Genomic DNA, 19,174 nt, shown 5'->3' with positions numbered 1-19,174 from the left:
GGGCCTTAGTTTTCTCACTTGTAAAATGAGGGGGGGTTGGACTATTTGGGTTCTTAATTTGTTTTTATTTTTTAAGTATATTGATAATCATGTTTCAATATAATTGGTCATCCTGTGTATTTCATTTTATGCATTTAAAAACATCACTCTGAGAAGGTTGCCATGGGCTTTGCCAGATTGTCTGAGGGGTCCAGGACACAATAAAGGTTGAGAGTCTCTTGGCCTCAATTATCTCTAAACTCCAGCTCCAAATCTTGGCATCCTCATCTGTCCAATGAGGGAGCTGTAGAAAAGCTCTAAGGGCCTCTACCACTCTGTAATCCGAATTTTTAAAGAATGACTCTTTTTTCATCCTAATGTCAACACTTGCTACAGAGTCAGGCCTGAAGGTAAGAAAGAGAAGGGGTAGTGTAAGCTTTGGTGCTTAAGAATGGGCTGAACATCAAAACCGTACCACAACACAGTGTAGACAAGTGACTTGCTTCCATCACGTAGCAGCAGACTGCTGGATGACACTGTCACAGAATGCGCAACACCACCAGTACATCAAAAAAACATACTTTATTTTATGTATAGCAATACAATTTACATATTAAATAACACTATCATAGAATGATTTGATATAGTTTTAAACAGAACAAAAAAAGGTAATTCTTCAAGTTACAAAAAACCCCCAAAACAAAATGGAAAAAAAGAACCCCAAAACAAAACACCACTTTTTCCAAAATGGGTCCAATGCGACAGACGTGTTTAATGACTGATTAGACCTAATTCCTATTGCCCTCTGACAATGGAATGAAAAAGAAAATCCAACTTTCACAATCACTGCCCCAAAGAAAGAACATGGCGTTGGATTCTTCTGGAATGTAATGATGGTCCGTGCTACTTTCAGTACACAGAAAAGCTGTACTCACATATCCACCACAAAAAAACTATGAAGGAGTTGAAACTAGAAAAAAATCAGCTTTATATGAAAATATAAAATTCTATGATTATATACCATAGATACAAAGTTCCCAGAAGATGCTTATCCAAGCAACAAAATATTTACAGTTTTAATGATTTCTGCTATTTCAAAATGAAGTCAAAGAAACGTGAGTCAACATGAAGGCCGAGTTCTTTAGAAACAATGGCTGCTCGCTAGTTTCAAATGTCTTAACAAAAAGAGTCACTTCCCCAAATGTTGGGAGAGTCGTGACAGCTTATAAAATTGATGGTCTCCTCTTCTGGAGACATGTTTATTCTTAAAACTCAAGATATTTTTCTTGAAATTAATTAATCCTCTGTAGAAAATGTTTCCCTTTGCAAATATTTAACAAAAATACTAAAAACAGTTTTTTTTAACAGCTAAGACAAAGTCGAGGGCCAAATATCTTTATTACAATTCCATCTCTCAATTTTTGCATGTCTTCTCCCTAGAGATCAGCAAAGCCAATGTCTCACGTTGAATGACAACTTATGGAAAATTCAAAAGTTTAGCAAGAAATCTAGTTACAGCTGCTAAAGGAAAAAAAAAAGCAGGCATTTTTCCCTTCATATACAAATTCACTGGCCCCAAGGGAATAGAAACTTCAGAACACAGGAGTTGGAAATGCATCTTAAAGCATGACTGCTAAATCTTTAAGACAAATTATGTTTCATTTTCCTTCCTTAAATTATGGTGGGTTTTGTTGTTTTATTTTATTATTATTATTATTTTTGCTGATAATTAGTAATACGTATCTTTGGTAAAACTGGTATCTCTGTTTTAACTTTTTAATATATCAGTTTTTTTTAAAAAAAAAAAGCAAAGAAATTCTGAGCTGGGCAGTTGTGCTGTATCATTTAAAAATAGTTCAGGTTATTTTTCAGGTTCCAAAACATTAGCCTAGGCTAACATCTCACATGATCGGACCATTAAGAAAATAACCTCTGATCCAGCTGCTTGGAATGGACTCCAAAGGACTTAAAAATCAGGAAAAACCAACTCAACTAACATCATTCTTTCCAAAACCCTACTGGTAGGCTAGTCTTTTGAAATGTAAAAGGAGAAATGTGACTTTCAAATGAAAAAAATATTCTTATATGCTAAGAATGCCACTTCTCAGGTATCCAGAACCCACAGCCAATTGGTCTGTTCATTCCAATTCAGTTTTGCGTGATGGGTGTACACTGTTTCCTTAGGGCTTAAGTTCACCAAAGAGCTTCTCCTATAGTTAAGCATGCAGGAATTTGCAATAGCTATTTCTTTCCCTCCCGAGTACAAGTGATAATAACCTTGTTCTGTAGTGAAGTCATGTGTCAAAGAATGAATGCGAATTTGAGACTCTCTGCCACTGGGAAGATAGTACAAATGAATGTATTTAGCAGGTGGAGTGGGAAAGAGTTGGATGGACACCCCTATCTTCCTGTGAAAAAAGTAGATGAGCTACTCCGGCAAGACAAAGAGTAGTAACTCAGAGTGGATTGGGATCTTGTAGACTTTGGTTCAGTTCTGCTCTAGACACTGCCTGATTCATTACCAAGAACTTCTGAACTTCCCTTAGAATGTAGTTTCTAGCCTATGCATCAGCCAGCTCTTTCTTATGACACAAGGTAATCGATGACCAAGGTCAACAAAACTTAGATGAAAGTTGTTTTCCATGAATTGAGCCCTCAGTAAATAACACAGAAATGAATACTTTCTGTGTATCTTTTTCTATCGACACCCAAAATTCACTTTTACCAATACAATCACTGAAAATGAAAATGAGTCCCAGCTCTAACATTATCTCATAAAAGGATTGGGGAGGAGGAAGGGTTAAGATGGAGGCCCAAAACGGGCAATCAATCCCCCAACACCATTCATTTCCCGCTGTGACCTTCTCTGCTAAACTAACACTAAACTGAGCAGAAGCCCATGGAAACCAAACATGCACAAAAACTCAAACAATGGAATGCCTCCATGGACCCAAATCTCTGGATCTGGCCATGATTTGAGACCCTTCCTTCTTCACAGGCCTCTGAAGGACCTCTGATTTCCAGCAAACGGCACAAAACATCCAGTGGTCCAACTACCTCACACCACTATTTGGGATTTCCCAGTGCCAATTTCAATGGCAACAGTGGGAGTGGTAAAACGCCTCTGAATCCACCTGTCATATGCAGAACAAGTAAGCACTACCATTAAAGGAAGCCTTTTTAGCAAAGCCCTCCATACGGGTATAATAATCACTCTTGTTGGGGCTTGCACGATGATGGTCAGATCGGGAGGCATGCCTCATCAGTGCTTGGAAGTGAATGACTGAAAAGCTGTTTCACTTGGGAAAGTGCCATCCAAATGATACTTTGGGGTTCAGCCCACCACCACGCTATTTCTTAAGCAACTCTCCATACCATGGCTGTATGGCTGGCCTTTTGATGAAGCCATATTGAAGTGAGTTTGATAATCACTTAATGGTCTCAAGCGCTTGGCCACATGGACTTAGATATTCTTGTCTGTGGGTTCAGCCTTTTATTAAACATACAACTTATTTTTACCAGACCCCGTGCTTCTGAGGCCAGCTCCCCATTTTCAGAGCAGCTATCTCTATTATAGGCATGCATGCAAATAAAATTAATTGGATCCTCCTAAGTATGATTGGGTTTTCCCACCTAACAGTTTACAGAACTATCTTAACTCTCTTCATTTTCCCATTAAGGCAAAAATCCTATTGTGTTTCAAAGAATGAGCACAGTCCAAGAGTCATCAAACAAAATAAGCTTCTCTTGGCCATGGCTGAGAATATCAGTCTCGGTTACGGAGATGTAAGTATACATTCACACACATGTGTGTCTGCACAACGTCTGCTTTCGCTCCTAGAAGAGACAGACCGTAATTACAGATTCATTGCTAACCTCAAATGTGGGAGTTCCAACAGCGAACTCCAAGTTCCCAACTTTTGCCAACCCAGTGTTTTCATCTTAAAATGAGACTAAGAACCTTAAAATGATAGGAAAAAAAGATCAGATCTTATTTGGAAGGGGGTATGTTAACTAAGAGATTTATCATGAAAAGTTTGGCAAGAAAAGAAGAAGAATGCTAACTTGGTAGGTAGTTTTTATTAGATTGCTTCACCAGGAATATGGATCAGTACTTTATACTTTTGAGCACTCGTTTCAAAATTACACACCTGCAAAAATCGCAACAAGTGAGAGTAAGGAAATGTTCATTTCATTCAACAACATCCCGCTTGGGGGGGGATGTCATGGTCAAGAAGCATTAAGGTAAAGGAATTAAAGGTATTCGATAGCGTGGTTATGTAAAATATCGCTACCTCTATTTCTTTTAAAGACAGCCCTGATTTTTACTGTGTTGCTGATTCAGATCATTACAATGGATATAACACACATTACGATCCACGTGGCTGCCGTAAAAACCAGAAAGCAATGTTAGCCTTTATTTGGACATAACTGTGAATTCTGAAGTGGAGTCCATAACCTGCTGCCTATGTCCCACATGGTTTTGCACACTTTGCCAATGGTACCTGAAGGACATATGAAGCAGCTACCATGCCTTCAAGCTATCCCGGTAGAAATCTGAGCCACCACAAATGGAATCATTTAATGCCCAGGAGGCAACTACACCTTGTTCATACGCATGGCTACCAATCCCCTGCTAAAGTCTGAAAAAACAAAACAGAACAAAACAACACAGCAACAATAGCATTCATCCACTCTACTGAACCATGAAAGGCATACGATACTGACCAAAGTGATTAGAAGAGTAAGGGAGGGGGCTGGGGACAAGTACAGCGCTGTTCATTAAAAAGAATGGGACTGGTTCAGCATTCACAAATCACCGACTCAAGGCTCACTGTCATTAACAAAAACCATCACTGCATGGAACTAAAAGTAGCAATATGTCGCCATGGAACGTCAGACCAGGGGTCGCTTTTGTAGTAGGATATCATAGGCAGTAACACTGATCAGATAGTGCAAACGAGATAAAATTGTGTTTTACTGTGTGAAATAAACAGAGGTGCAAATGCTCAGTAGGATACCATTAAGACATAAAATGGCAAAAAATAAATATCAAAACTTTTTATCAGTGTAAAAAAGGAACTGGGTTATTGTATAACCTAGAGTCTGGCAAAAAAGGCCTCCAAAAAGTTCTCTTAGCCTTCGTTCTACAAATCAAGTGCCTCTTCAGGATCCCGATTACACGAGAGACTCCATGCTCTCGGCAGGGTCTGATTCGTCGGCGATCAGCACGGCGCCATTTTTGTCCACGGTCATGGGACCATTTCCGTTTTCTTTAGTGCTGACCAGGCTGAGCATTGCTTTGTAGACAAACTGGTACTGCTCCTAGAAAATGAAAGAAAAGAACACAGTTTTGGTTAATGCTGAGCCAAAAAAAAGGGACTGAAGTCATTCGATCCCATCTAGTGTACATGTACCAGTTGGTCAATACTTAGTAAGAGCCTATTATGTGCTAGGATTAAATCACCTCATCAATATATATATATTTCTTAAGTAATATTTTTTTTCTAGGAAGTGTGTGTGTGTCTGGGACTAGAATTGATGGAGTGACCCCCTATTTTTGCAAATTGGTAACTTGGCAGAATCGTGTTGTATTAGATAGGCCCCTCGGGCATTGTGGGTGAAGGGATGTGCTGCCATTGTCACGCAGTGGAAGGCAGGACTTCCGGATGCCTGACCTTAATCAATTAATCACTCCATCAAAAAGCACTTATTAAGCACCTACCAGGTGCTGGGGATAAAAAAGGCAAAAATAACCATACCTGACTCCTCAAGAAGTTTACATTCTATTGGAGTGACACAGTATTCACTGTACTGTATTACAGCTCTTGTGCTGGATGATAAAAATAATCTCTAGAGTTTATGTAGCACTTTAGGGTTTACAAAGTGCTTTGCAAATATCTCATTTTATCCTCACTACAATCCTGGAAGGTAGGTACTTTTATTACCACCACTTAACACATGAGGAAATCGAGAAGGAGAGAGATGAAATGATTTACTCCAGATCCAGGGCTCTATCCACCACACCACTAAGGTTCAATTCAATAAACATTTATTAAGTGACTATTATGTGTCAGGCAGGGCACATAGGTGGCACAGTGGATGGAGTTCTGGGCCTGGAGTCAGGAAGGGTTCAAAACTGGTCTCAGGCATGTACTAGCTGCATGACTCTGGGCAAGTCACTTAAGCCCATTTACCTTAGTTTCCTCATCTGTAAAAATGAGGTGAAGGACATAGCAAACCATAGATGAGGAGCTGAAGCAAATAGGGATTAAGTCTCTTGCCCAGCATCACACAACTAGTAAGTGTCTGAGGCTGAATTTGAACTCAAATCTTGACTGCAGGTCCAGCGCTCTATCTGCCGTACCACCTAGCTGCCACAGTGCTAAGTGGGCACGTAGTAAATGCTCACTGAATTAAGTTAAATAGACAGTCTCTACCCTCTATCAGTTTAACAGTCTCTGAATTATGAGGATTCAGGTTTGTGGTGTTGGAATATAGCTTCATGTCAGGGTAAAAGAGCATTTATGAATAGCTACAAATATGAGTTAGTATACAAAGTATAAGATGTAATATATAAGTATAGATATGAAGTATAATATATAATATAAAATATTTATATAAGTATGTAAAAGCAGATATTCCCTGGAAATGTCTAACAAACTGAAAATCTATACAAATTAAGCTTTCAACCAATAAACTTTTTCTTTTTCTTTTCTTTTTTTAGGCAATTGGGGTTAAATGACTTGCCCAGGGTCACATAGCTAATAAGTGTCAAGTGTTTAGTCTGAGGTCCCATTTGGACTCAGGTCCTCCTGACTTCAGAACTGGTGCTCTATCCACTGCACCACCTGGCTGCCCCTCAATCAAGAAACTTTTGAACAGCAAGACTGCTGCTGGACCCAAAATCCAATCGATACTTTCCCGCGTGTGTTTGAAGGCCATCGTTGGTTGTTAGAAAACCAGGAATGTATGAGTACGTTCTCTAGCTGTGATAAATAATTGTTAATCAATCAACAACATATATTGAACATCTACTATGTGCAGGCTCTGGCCAAAGACAAAAATGAAATGACCCTTGCCCTCATGGAGCTAACGTTCTATTGGTAGAGCCAGAATGTGCAACAATAAGTATATATGAATAGACTACATCCAAAATAAATACAAGGTGGTTTGGGGAGGGAAGAAATTAGCAGTTGGGAGGATAATGTTGAAGTGATTCTGGAGTTGAGTCTTGAAGACAATGTCACTGTTCAGTCATTTTTCAGTCATGTCTGACCCTCTATAAACCCATTTCGGGTTTTCTTGGCAGAGATACTAGAGTGGTTTGCCATTTCCTTCTCCAACTCATGCTATAGATGAGGAAACTGAGGCAAAGAGAGTTAAGTGACTTGCCCAAGGTCACCCAGCTAGTAAGTGTCTGAGGCTGGATTTGAACTTAGGAAGATGAGTCTTCTTGACTGCAAGGCCACTGCTCTATCCACTGTGCCACCCAACTGCCCAGTGAAGACAACAGGGCATTCTAAGACCCAGAATTTCTGCCACGCATGATGGAAAGCCTGAGCAAAGGCACCCAAGGAGAGGAGATGGGGCACTGTGTGTGAGGAACAGGAGGGAAGTCAGTGGGGCAATGGTGTAGAGTCCAGGAAGGGAACAAATGCACAAAGGCAGGCTTTGTCCAGTCATTGAAGGGCTGTACAGTCCAAATAGAGGAATCCATATTTTATCCTAGAACAAACAGGGACCCCCTGGAATTTCCCGAGTAGGAGAGCGACATGGTCAGATCTGTGTTTAAGGAAGATCCCTTTGGCAGCTGCCCTTGGGACTAAATGCTTCTAGAGCTGTTGAAAAACTAGGTTTTCTGGATTGCGGATATATCTGCAGAGAACATTTTGATTTTGGTAGAAATCAAGATTTTTTCAAGGCAACAAGTTGAGTGCTGTCCAACGGCACTACGGCCAGCAGTAAACAGACACGAACTTGCAGGTTCAAGTGGTCTGATTAAAGCTCAAAGAACAATCATACACAGAAAAGTCCTGGCCACAGTCAAGTGAAATGAAAGAACGTCTTGGGTTTTAACGTGCAGATTAGGGGTTGGAAGGTGAGTCACCAATAAGTACGTTACTTACAATGTCTGTGAAGACTCCAGGCCTCATAAGATTGATCATCTTTGCTACCTGGAAAACATCCACGGCATTTTCATTCTCCAACTGCTGGGACAGTGTGGTAAGAGCACATAGCATTCCCGCTGAAACTGCTCCGTACCTGGCAAAGAACACGACACAGCTCCTTTAGACATGCTGAGCAACCAGAAAGATTGGAAAGAATTGATCATCTGGGCTTATCTCATGAGCTGGGCGGCCTGCCCTGAGCCATGGCACAGGGAGCCAGGTCATTCTAAGTCTGTGAGATGAGCTAGGCTGCAGTGATTATGTTAACCAAGTCAACGGGACGGCTGTGCTGGAGACACCATGCTAACTTTATTTTGACTTTGACTACTAAAATTGGACTTGGAGTCAGGGAGATCTTGGTTCAGATTCTGTCCCTGATACTTGCTACCTGTGTGACCACGTGCAAGCCACTCTCTTTCTCTCTGAGCCTCAGGCTTCTTATCTGAAAAATGGTAATAATAACATCCATTATTAATAGTGTTGCTATGGTAATAGGTATTATTAATAATTATTAGTCTGTCTCTCCCTTCTTCTCCCATCTCTTCCTCTCCTTCTCCCTCTGTCTCTCCCTCCCCCCTCCTTCCTTTCTTCTCCCTCTCTCTCTTTCTGTCTTCCCCTCTCCTTCCCTCCTTTTCCCTTTCTCTCAGTTTCTTTAATACCAGCCACAGGCGTTCAGACTTAACAGATAGGCAATTGCCACAGAGTCACCAAGGCAGTGATAACATTCTGCCTTAGACGTAAAGCAGAATAAAGATAGTTCATGGCAGCTCTATCCAGGATGGATTGGAGGGAAGAGAGAGCAAAGGAGGGATAACTTGTGAGGAGGCTATTGCCAAGAGTCTGAGCAGGTGGCAGTGAGGTCTTGTACCAGGGTGAGAGCAAAGGGGACAAAGGGGAGGCCAGGGGAGTAATGAGCATTATGGAGGTGGCATTGACTGGGTAATCTGAGACAGTTTATGTTATGCAGAATATATGTAACCGCTGTGCTCCTGAACTAGCAGAACCTTTCACCAATAGGATAAAGGATCATATAATCACCAGTTTAAAGCTGGAAGGTCCCTGGCAGCTATCTAGGACAATTTCCTCATTTAAAGACAAGGAAACAACAGCCCCAATAGGTGAAGTGGCTTCTCCGATCAGAAGCAGTATGGGGCAGAACCGAGTTTGAATCCCAGGCCCTTGAAAAAATAATTTTTATATCACCTGCATTTATTTTCCAATGCTCCTTCCATTGTACCATTTAACTTTTTTTTTTTTAAAACTCCAGCACTGGGTACTGACATTGCTGGGGCAGTGATTAGAGAAGTCGGATGTCATTATGTAGAAATGGATGTCCAGATGTCATGCACAGCTGGGGCTGGATAGAATCTAAGATGGGTTTAAGATGCTGCTGCATTGTGATGGCAGGTGGGGGTCGCCTGAATTCTTGTAGACAAGATGTAAATAGAAAAAAAGGTTAGAGAGGTACCTTCCACATTCTGCTCTATGTGATATGAACAGGGAATTCTCAAGAAAACATCAATGATAGTTATTTTTCCTTAAAAATATCAAATTATGTAACAGTAATTATGAGTGGTGATTTTGGGGAATGATAGGCTTAATTTCCTCTGTTTGCTCCTTGCTTTCCCTCACCTCTTCTACCCCAAGGGTCAGGATTTTATAGCTTCTATTAGCAGATTTTGAGCTCTCAAATGCTCTTAGTTTGGAAAATGATGGGTTAGAGTATTGAATGGAATGTGTGTGTGTGTGTGTGTGTGTGTGTGTGTGTGTGTGTGTTGTGTTCTAAGCTAGAAGAAAAAATCCTAGTTCCTAGGATTATCTACTAAATCATAGATTTACATCTTTAAAATAAGAGGTTTAGACTAGATGACCTCTATGGCCCGTCCTGCTTCTCTAGATCTATGATACTTTTCCTAGTGGAGGTGACATTTAGCAGATGGGGAGCCCAGTGGTTGCATATACTCTGTACACAACAGTCTCCATCTATCTATCTATCTACTAAGTCTTCAATCTCCTGTTGGTGGAGAGACTTCCTATACCAGGAAGGTAAATCATAGATCTTTTGAACATTCAGAGGGAGACAAAGAGAAATCTTGGGAAAAAATAACTGTGTCTAGGGGGATAAGAGGCTTAGAGGCAAAAAGAAAAAAAGATTAAAATTTAAGAACCCAGAAGGAAATGAAGGAAGTTCTCTCTGTAGCAAAATGGGGAATGACATCTAGTATAGTGGAAAGAGTACCAGACCCAGAAGTGAAAGACCTAATTCCAAATCCCGCTTTGCCACGATGACCTTTGGACCAGTCCACTTAACCTTTCTGGGTCTATTTCCTTGTTTGTAAAATGAGGGACTGATTTAGAAAATCTGTAAGGTGCTTTCCAGCTCTCAATCCTATGATCCTGTGAATAAAGGATTAGAGGTAAGGGGAAGACTCTTAATGTGAACTCTAAGGAAAAAAACCACACTTTGGAGATTTTGCTTGATAGATAAAGGTCTGCGGTGAGGACAAACCATCAGCAGTCAGTACAAATGAAATGCATTTATTACCCCAAGCTACGTATCTTGCTTTCACAGCACCAGCAGAGCCCATGGTACATAATAGGTGCTTGGAATATCTTTGTTGAATGAATGAAATGAGCCTAGTGTTGTTTTCCATAGCGGAGAGGGATGGCGGTTGGCATTTCTCCAGGGTCAATGGGTAATGTTTTTCATAAGGAGCTATCCTTAGTCACTTAGCTCAATGTATGATGGAGAGAAATGTTTTGGAAAAAAAAACCACAAAAATGACTGATTACTATCCTCAATGAATGTTAGTCACATAATGGGAGACTCTCAGAATACCACAAGGAACATGAGTTGTGGCTTTTTTAATTGGCCATAATGATGCGGATTCAGCTACTGAGAAAGGGAGTCTGTGATGTTCTGAAAATGATGTTTATTTCAGAGTAAGGCACCTGAAAGAAAAGAGTATCTGTGAACTATAAGATTAAATCTTGACACTAAGTATGAATGAGTGTGAGCTTTAGTATCTGGGACAGAATATCCCATGCATGGAAGCCGAAGCTCATTAAATGGAGTATGACAGAAACGCTAGTTCTAAAAATGGTCCCAAAATGTTAATAATTTAATAAAATCCTACTATTTTATGAAGAATCCTAAAGAGCTTTGACTGGTGTTGCAAAGTAATCATTTTACAGAGATAAAACGGAAGTTCACCGTCTTAACAGCTCTGACATTGCATGTTGGGCAAGAGGAGAAATGGACTGAACCACTGAAGACAACTGAAGCCTTTGGTTTTCACCTAAAACCATTTCATGATATTTGTCTACAATAATAAAGCTTCTGGAGGGCAGAAAACATTTCACTTTTCGCTTTGTATCTCAGGTGCCTTTGTATCCAGGGTGTTGAGTACATTCTGTAGCTGTTCACAGTCATTTTCAGTCATGTCTGACACTTTGTGACTCCATCGGGGGTTTTCTTGGCAAAAATACTAGAGGGGCTTGCCATTTCCTTCTCCAGCTCAGTTTACAGATGAGGAAACTGAGGCAAATAGGGTTAAGTGACTTGCCCAGGGTCACACAGCTAGTAAATGTCTGAGGCTTGATTTGAACTCAGGAAGATGAGTCTTCCTGACTCCAGCTTGGCGCTTTATCCGTTCCACCACCTAAATTTGTTGATCTCTTGCTTTTACATTTCCTTAATTTCTGAATATGTCCCTCCTACTTTCCCAACCCTTATAACAAAGCCAATCCTTTTAACCAAAAATAAGGGGAGGAGGGCAGAAGAAAAACAAAAAAGCAGTTTAACAAAATCAACTAACAGGATATCAGAGATTGAAAGTATATGTAGTATTCCACGCCCAGAGTCCCCTCCCTTCCTCTGAAAAGAAAACAATCCATTACTACTTGGTTTGTGAAAAGCTTGGAGAAGAGGGAGGGGTTCTATTCAGAGGAAGGCATCAGAGTTGTCTGGACTTCAGTGATGATCTTATGATGTCTGGAGTTTTGGTGTTAGAGGCAAAAAACCATTCTGTCTGAACTCTCCTCCACCCTGAAGCTCTCAGGGCTTACTGCTGCCACTGTCTAAGCAAACAGGGTAATCAATGTACATGGTGATGATAACCCCAAGTCATCAAGAATTGACTTAATTGCCTTTTAATGAATGAAGCTGGGAAGGGTCAGCCAGTCGATCTTAGACATATTTCCATTAGAAATCATTCACATAAAAGCTGCTGCTTTGGAGACGAATTATCTGAACAATTCACCTCTTTGGACTTGACACTCCTCAATAAGAGAGGTGGCATTGTATTTCAGTGGTGCCTCACAGGTGAAACTTTTTTCTTTTTTTAGAGATCTGTCCTCAAATATGTCAGGATGAAGATAAGTGTTGTCTACCTAGGACTGGTATTTAAAAGTCCACTGGATTAGGGCACATTGGATGTTTCCCTCCTTCCAGAATGAAGAGCTGGCCTGGGGCTTTCACACTGGGGTTGCTTTCAGTTTCAGCTACATTCGCTTGACATCCAGAGGTGTCACCTTTAAACATCTGGAACAGACTCCCCTGTCATCTACAAACATGCCTGAAAGCCACATGCATGCAAGTAGCTCTAGTCAAGCCTCTTCAGAGGTCTAACAGTGCCCTGCTTCATGAAACACGAGAATCGCTGTGTGCCATTGATTTAAAACGCCTCCAGGCTCCTCCACTGTCGCTTAACTGTGAGTGTGGGGTTTCAAGGGCAGAAATGGTAGAACTTTCCTGGAATCAATATAGCTCATGAAAACCCAGGAGGTATGTGTGGGGAAAGTCAGGTCAGAGGAAAAACTTAAGCAAAAGACCCAATGGGGGAAATCAGCTGGACACTGTAAATTTCTGTAGAAATTGAGCAGCACCTCTGTTTTTCTGGTCAAAGTAATAGTCAGATGCTTCAGGCCTCATGATGAAATTTTTGCCCTGACTTACGTAAAGAGGCTGTCTACAGGGATCAAAATAACTGCGGTTTTCCACACTGCCACTGCTCTTTGTTCTGTATAGACAGAGCCCAACAAGGTTGCTAAGAGTAGGGGATTGTTTCATTCTTTGCATTTGTAGCCTTTCATTTAGCACAAATCCTAGAATGTGGCAGCCATTTAATAAATATTTATTGTTTGGTTGGCCAAGCTTGACTGCAGATAAGATGTGAAAAAATATGGCGCATAAGAGGTATAGAATACTGAATATGGTTGAGTTTGCTGAACTGCTTTTTTTTTCTTTAATTTTTTTTAGCCCCATGGGTAGGGGAAGGGAAGGGTATATTCAGAACTAAAAACAAGAAATGACAATAGAAATAAGGTTAAATTAAAAAAAACAAAACAGTAAGGCCTAGTTTCCTGTAACAGAAGGATTATGAATGCTGATAGCTACTCCAACATGGAACATAGGAGCTAGAAAGTGTAGTAGACTTAATAACACTTTAATGACACTTTAGTAACTGGAAAATCCAAGCAAAATCAATACTGTATTAATGAGTAAGGAATTGTTGCTATGTTACATAACTCAAATAGCTTACTATATTAATGACATATACATATAACTCCAAGAGCTAGTCAACTATTGGGTCTAATTCTTTTGAAGTAAGCTGAAATGTGTGATACGGGTAGTGTAAATGTGTCACAAGTTATCTGTGAAAATCATGAGGTCACAATTTGCCAGGACATAGACACAGAACAGCCCCACTCCTATCCACCTCAAACCGACAAACGTCTAAGACCATAAGGAAAGGGACACAATCACAGAAGAGACACACAATCTTGACCTAGATGGACATCAGTACCAGATGAACATCTAAGACAGTAATGAAGAGACCTCACACTAAAAGAAATGGCATCAAGCCATAAGACAGGGGGTTGATTTTGCTCCACTAGTGAAACCCTGATAAGAGAAAACTTAAGCATGGCTCAGAAAGGGATCTTTGAGCAAAATCTCTGGGAACATGTGCACTAAGGATCCAGAGAAATGTCATCTTCCAAGGATTCCACGGCACATACCAAAAACACTCAGCAATTCCTCTACTTCTCCATGATGCAACAGGGTCCCACCTGCCCCTGGACGAGAACTCATCCCTTCATAACCTGCCAGGCTCTGAGATTCCACTGACTCCTGCCTTGGTGAACAATCCACGAACAAGATGTGGAAGAGCTCATATCCGTGGTTACAAAATCATTTACTTCCATTATCTGACTTGATTTTCCTATGACCCTATGAGGTAGATGTTACAAATATTTTACAGATGACAAACTGAGGTTCAGGGTGTTCAAGTGACTTTTCTATGATTGTATATATAACTAGTTAAGCTGAGACTCAAACTGGGGTAGGCATCGATGTTTTCTACTCCATGCTGCCTCGATTAATAACTTATGATAGTAACAAGTCAGGCTGGCCACAGATATTGATTAACAAACATGGTAATGGAAGTCAATAGTAGTACTGAGATGGAACTGTGCTTTCCAAGTATCCATAAAGTCATTGGAATGAAAATGGAATAAAGCATTCATAATTACGCCTCATTACCTAAATATCAGTGAGACACGTGGACCACTGGACCCAGGGTCACAAAGTGGCTCTGCGGGCCTGGGGCAGCCATGAAGGACAACTAGTGATATTCACGCCCCATAAGGTTTCTGTGACTCTACCCCTTTTTCTCATTATTCTCTCAATCTGAGAGTGGCAGCTTGGCTTGTTCTTGGAAATCAAGTCACCAAGCAACTGTTGGAAAGGTCACGCGCAATCTGTTGCAAGGTTTTATAGTTTCTTTCCCAGTTATCGGTACAGTAGAAAGAGCATTGACTCTGGAGTCAGGGGATCTGAGTTCAAATTCCACTTCTGATGTTTACTACCCGTGTGACCTTGGGCAAGTCACCTAAACACCTTGGGTCTCAGTTTCCTTAAGTGAAAATGGGGGGGGGTTGGATTAGATGACCTCTGAGGTCCTTTCTAGTTCTAGATCTGGGGTCTTATGATGTTCAAAATGAAATAGGCAAAAAGCAAAGGACACCTGACGTACTGTGACATTCATGTAAAGGCCATTTAAGCTTTACCAATATTAATCAGGCAGGGTGCTGATAAAATAGAGAAGGCCAAGAGAAGTCAGTGAGTTCATGCCATGAAGAACTGAAGATAATTGCCTGGAAAAGAATTGGCAGGGGGAAGGGAGGATATAATGTGTTACCTTCAAGTTTGTGAAAAGCTTTCTGTCATGTGGGAGAAGCATCAGACTTTTTTCTTTGGCCTCAGAGGGCATGAAGCTAGAGGGCAAGAGACTGGGCCTGTGATTTCATTGGCATAGGAAACTCCTAGATGAAGGGGGTCCCTTTACCAATGCAGGCTGGCACCTTCTCCGTGACTCAGAGTCTTAAAGAGCACAGACCGGCACAGTGATTTGTCCAGGGTCACACAACCTGAATGTATCACAGCTAGACCTGAACCTAGGTCTTCCTGGTTCTAAGGTTGGCCTCTCTCAGAGGATGGAATGAAGAGAAATATGTCTAAGTAGCTGAGAGTCCAATTTAGTTTTAAAGCTGCCTATAACAATTAGAGTTGTCCAAAAGTGGAAATGAGTTGTCTCTGGAGGTAGTGGACTCCCTCCCTTTCTCTCCCTTGAAGCCTTCAGAGACTGCATGACCTAGGTACAGGTTGGACGAAATGTCCTCCAAAGTTCTTTCTGACTCAGATTCTGTAATACATGAAAGCAAGAAGTCCTTAAATAAGAGGTCCCTTATAGCCTTAGACACGACCTTCATCTCTGAGGGAATTATAATTTTAGAGACACCCTGGTTCATGCAAACAATCAATACGTTTTAATGTCAATGCTAATGAAATGTAATTTAACAAGAAACTCATACCTGTGTATGTGCATACGTGTTTATGAATAAAATTAGATCTGTAAAACCCACACGAAAGTAGAAAAATGGATTTTCCCGTTCCTTCTACCATCACAGTGACTAATTCATGAAAATCATTCTTGTTTCAAATGAAGAAACATACTCACTCATCATGAACAATGGTGGGCCCATCCCTTGTTAAGGCCTCTTCTTTGATGACATTGATAAGTTCAAAAGTACTGCTTATTGGGGCATCTGGGTTGGGCCACTTGGGACACTGGAAGTGTCGGACTTCTAGGACGTAGTCATCCTAAAATCAACATGACAAATCAACAAGGCTTATCCATTGAATTCAATGCTCCACCATCTTGAGAACTTGCTTCTGAGAGAGGACAAGAAGGCCAGCAAAGGTAAAAGGAGGCAAACTTAGCCTGTATTTGGGTATTAGTGACTGTCTGGGGTTTCAGACCACTGCCATGCCCCAATTCTATCTAGAAACCAATAGGATGTAAGAGGAGCTTGCTTTTCATTGGGGTAGAGTGTTCCAGACCTTACAACAAAATACAAGGGCCTCCTTGTTCACCCTCCTATCAATGGGATACAAAAAGAGGGGTACAGAATATTCTGACATAGAGGTGGTAGACTTAGGGTACAGAAAGAGATATTTATGGAGGTGGCCAATGCAGTAATTTGTTTCGCTTAAACATTCTTATTTATTACATGGGCTTTTCTTTCTTTCTTTCTTTCTTTCTTTCTTTCTTTCTTTCTTTCTTTCTTTCTTTCTTTCTTTCTTTCTTTCTTTCTTTTTTAAAGGAGTTGGGGGAGGTAAGAGGGAAAGAAAATAATTTGCTAATTTAAAAAGTTTAAAGTAAGAATCATTTACTTAAAGTAAATGAAAAAATGAGAGCAGGTCACTGTTTGACAAGTTAAAAGAGTTCTAAGTGTTCCCTGAGCCCCATAACTGTTGCCTTGTTTGGCCTCGACCTGTGATTTCTTTGGCATGGGGAGCGCCTATAATGGAACTCTATCCCTCCATGCAAATGGTCACCTGCTGTGCCACCTTGAGTCTCTTAGAGTTATCCAGGGCACTGGACGGCCAAGTGACTGGTCACACAGACAGTCTGTGTCAGAGGCACGATGGCCCCAGGCCTTCCTGACTCCAAGGCCAGCTCTCTTCCTACTGCTTTATTGCTGCCTCTAATGTGGTCTCATGCAGCTCCAAATTACATGGACGCAAGGAAAACCTGAACTTTCGCTTTCCTGAAGCAAATCCCTCATAAGGCTGACGTTTCAAACACCAGAGAAAGCATGAAGATGCTCCAGGAAATTGTTTTTATAATTAGGTCAACAGTCTCCTTTTATGTCCTGTACATCATGACGAGGCTGTGCTGCTGCACAGTCTACACAGCTTGGAAAAAATATCAGAAAGATAATCTTTGAAGGGAGGGGAAATTCAAAACAGTTTAGTTTCCTTTTTCAGAAAAGCATGGGCAGAAAGCCTCCTGATTTTGATGTTTAAAGTCAATGTGACTGGAAGCCCACCAGGAGTCTGTTACCCACTGATGTGGAGATCTTTACCTGTGTCGCTTCGAGGATAAAGTCATGGATGATGATTTGCTCTTCGTTAGAGAGGCACAATCTGTCTTTGCTAATGAGGGTCACGGTAAAGGCCTCACAGTTCATAGATTCTTCCCGACTCGGCCAATATACAAACTCATCTTCTGCCTAGGGGAAGAAAACACATTTCACCATTGAGTCATGAAACATTTGCTTTTCCTTGATTTTACACAAAGCACAGTGTCTTCTCTTTTCTTCTCTCTCTTTCTTTCTCTTCTCTCTTTCCTTCTTTCTTTCTTTCCTTCCTTCTTTCCTCTCTCTCTCTTTCCTTCGATTTAAATAATCAGTTCAAAATTTGAATTCAACAGACATCTTCTATGGCACCAGACACTGTCATAGGCACTAGAGATCAAAGACAACAAAACAGTCCCTGTCCTCATGGAGTTTATTTATTTATTTCTTTTGTCTGGGGGTTGGGGGTGGAGGAAGAGGGGGAGGATGGAATATGACATGTTCACACTTAGGTTTAAAAAGTATATGCAAAGTATCTACAAAGTAACTGCAAGAGGAAGAGAGTTCTAACAATTGAGGGGACCAGGAAAGGTTTCCTGTAGAAGATGGTACTTGCGTTGTGTTTTGAAGGAAGCTAAAGATTCTAGGTGGTGCTCCTGGAGTTAGGAAGACCTGAGTTCAAATCTGTCCTCAGACACGTACTAGCTGTGTGACCCTGGGCAAGTCACTTAACCCTGTTTACCTCAGTTTCCTCATCTGTAAAATGAGCTGGAAAAGGAAATGGCAAACACTCTGGTATCTCTGCCAAGAAAACTTCAAAGGGGGTCAATGAGGAGTCGGACACGGCTGAACAACAGCAAATAAAGATTCTAGGAGCTAGAGGTGAGGAGCGAGTGAGGGGTAGACATTGGATTACCGTTTGTGCAAAATCCATGATTCTTCCTACAGGGTCAGAGATTGAGACATTAAAGGCCATTGAATGATCTGGAGCTGGAAGTTCCATTAGAGGCCATGTAGGGCAGCCTCTTTATTTTAGAGAGGAGGGAAGTGAGTTACCCAAGGTCACGCACTACTCTATGTCAGAGGGCAATCTGAAGCAAGGTCCTTTGATGACAAAGTCAGTGACTGCATTTCTATTGTGCCATACTGCCTCCAACCCTCTCATTTTACACAGTAGCAAACTGAGGCTCCAAAGTATTTTAAGGGACTTGCCTAAGGTAATATAGGTAATAAGTGGCAGAACCTGGATTTGAACCCAGATCCCCTGACTGCTTTATACTACCTCATTCTATGTATACAGAATTTATATATGGCATACTTATCTCATTCACACCCATACCCACACATACCCACACACCATACACACTAGGAGAGACAATCTGGAACATTGGGAAGGGTGCCAGGTTCAGAGTCAGATGACCTGGGTTCAAATCCTGGGCTCTGATCTAGAGGGTCTGATTGGATGACCACCAAGTTCACTTCCTTATGTAAATCTATAAGCCTTTGGGCTTATGTAGCAAACTGTGAAAGGCTAAAGTTAAGAGAGCTACTGCTGGTCCCGTTATTTGTGACCTTTGAGAGAGCTGGCTGCCAACTGGGGA

General features: G+C 41.0%; 1 protein-coding gene across 1 annotated transcript in view; it reads right to left on the bottom strand.

Moving 5' to 3' along the window:
- Positions 1-542: 542 nt before the first annotated feature.
- Positions 543-19,174, bottom strand: part of PTPRG (protein tyrosine phosphatase receptor type G) — a 785,024-nt gene continuing 766,392 nt past the window's right edge. Inside the window, 4 exon segments of the mRNA XM_020976382.2 lie at positions 543-5,304; positions 8,109-8,244; positions 16,172-16,314; positions 17,583-17,729. Coding sequence (XP_020832041.1) covers positions 5,158-5,304; positions 8,109-8,244; positions 16,172-16,314; positions 17,583-17,729 — 573 coding nt within the window. The 3' untranslated portion in view covers positions 543-5,157.

Source organism: Phascolarctos cinereus, unplaced genomic scaffold (assembly GCF_003287225.1).
Source record: "Phascolarctos cinereus isolate Bilbo 61053 unplaced genomic scaffold, phaCin_HiC Scaffold_4;HRSCAF=312, whole genome shotgun sequence".
NCBI lineage: Eukaryota > Metazoa > Chordata > Mammalia > Diprotodontia > Phascolarctidae > Phascolarctos > Phascolarctos cinereus.
This window is presented reverse-complemented; position numbering and strand designations above follow the sequence as displayed.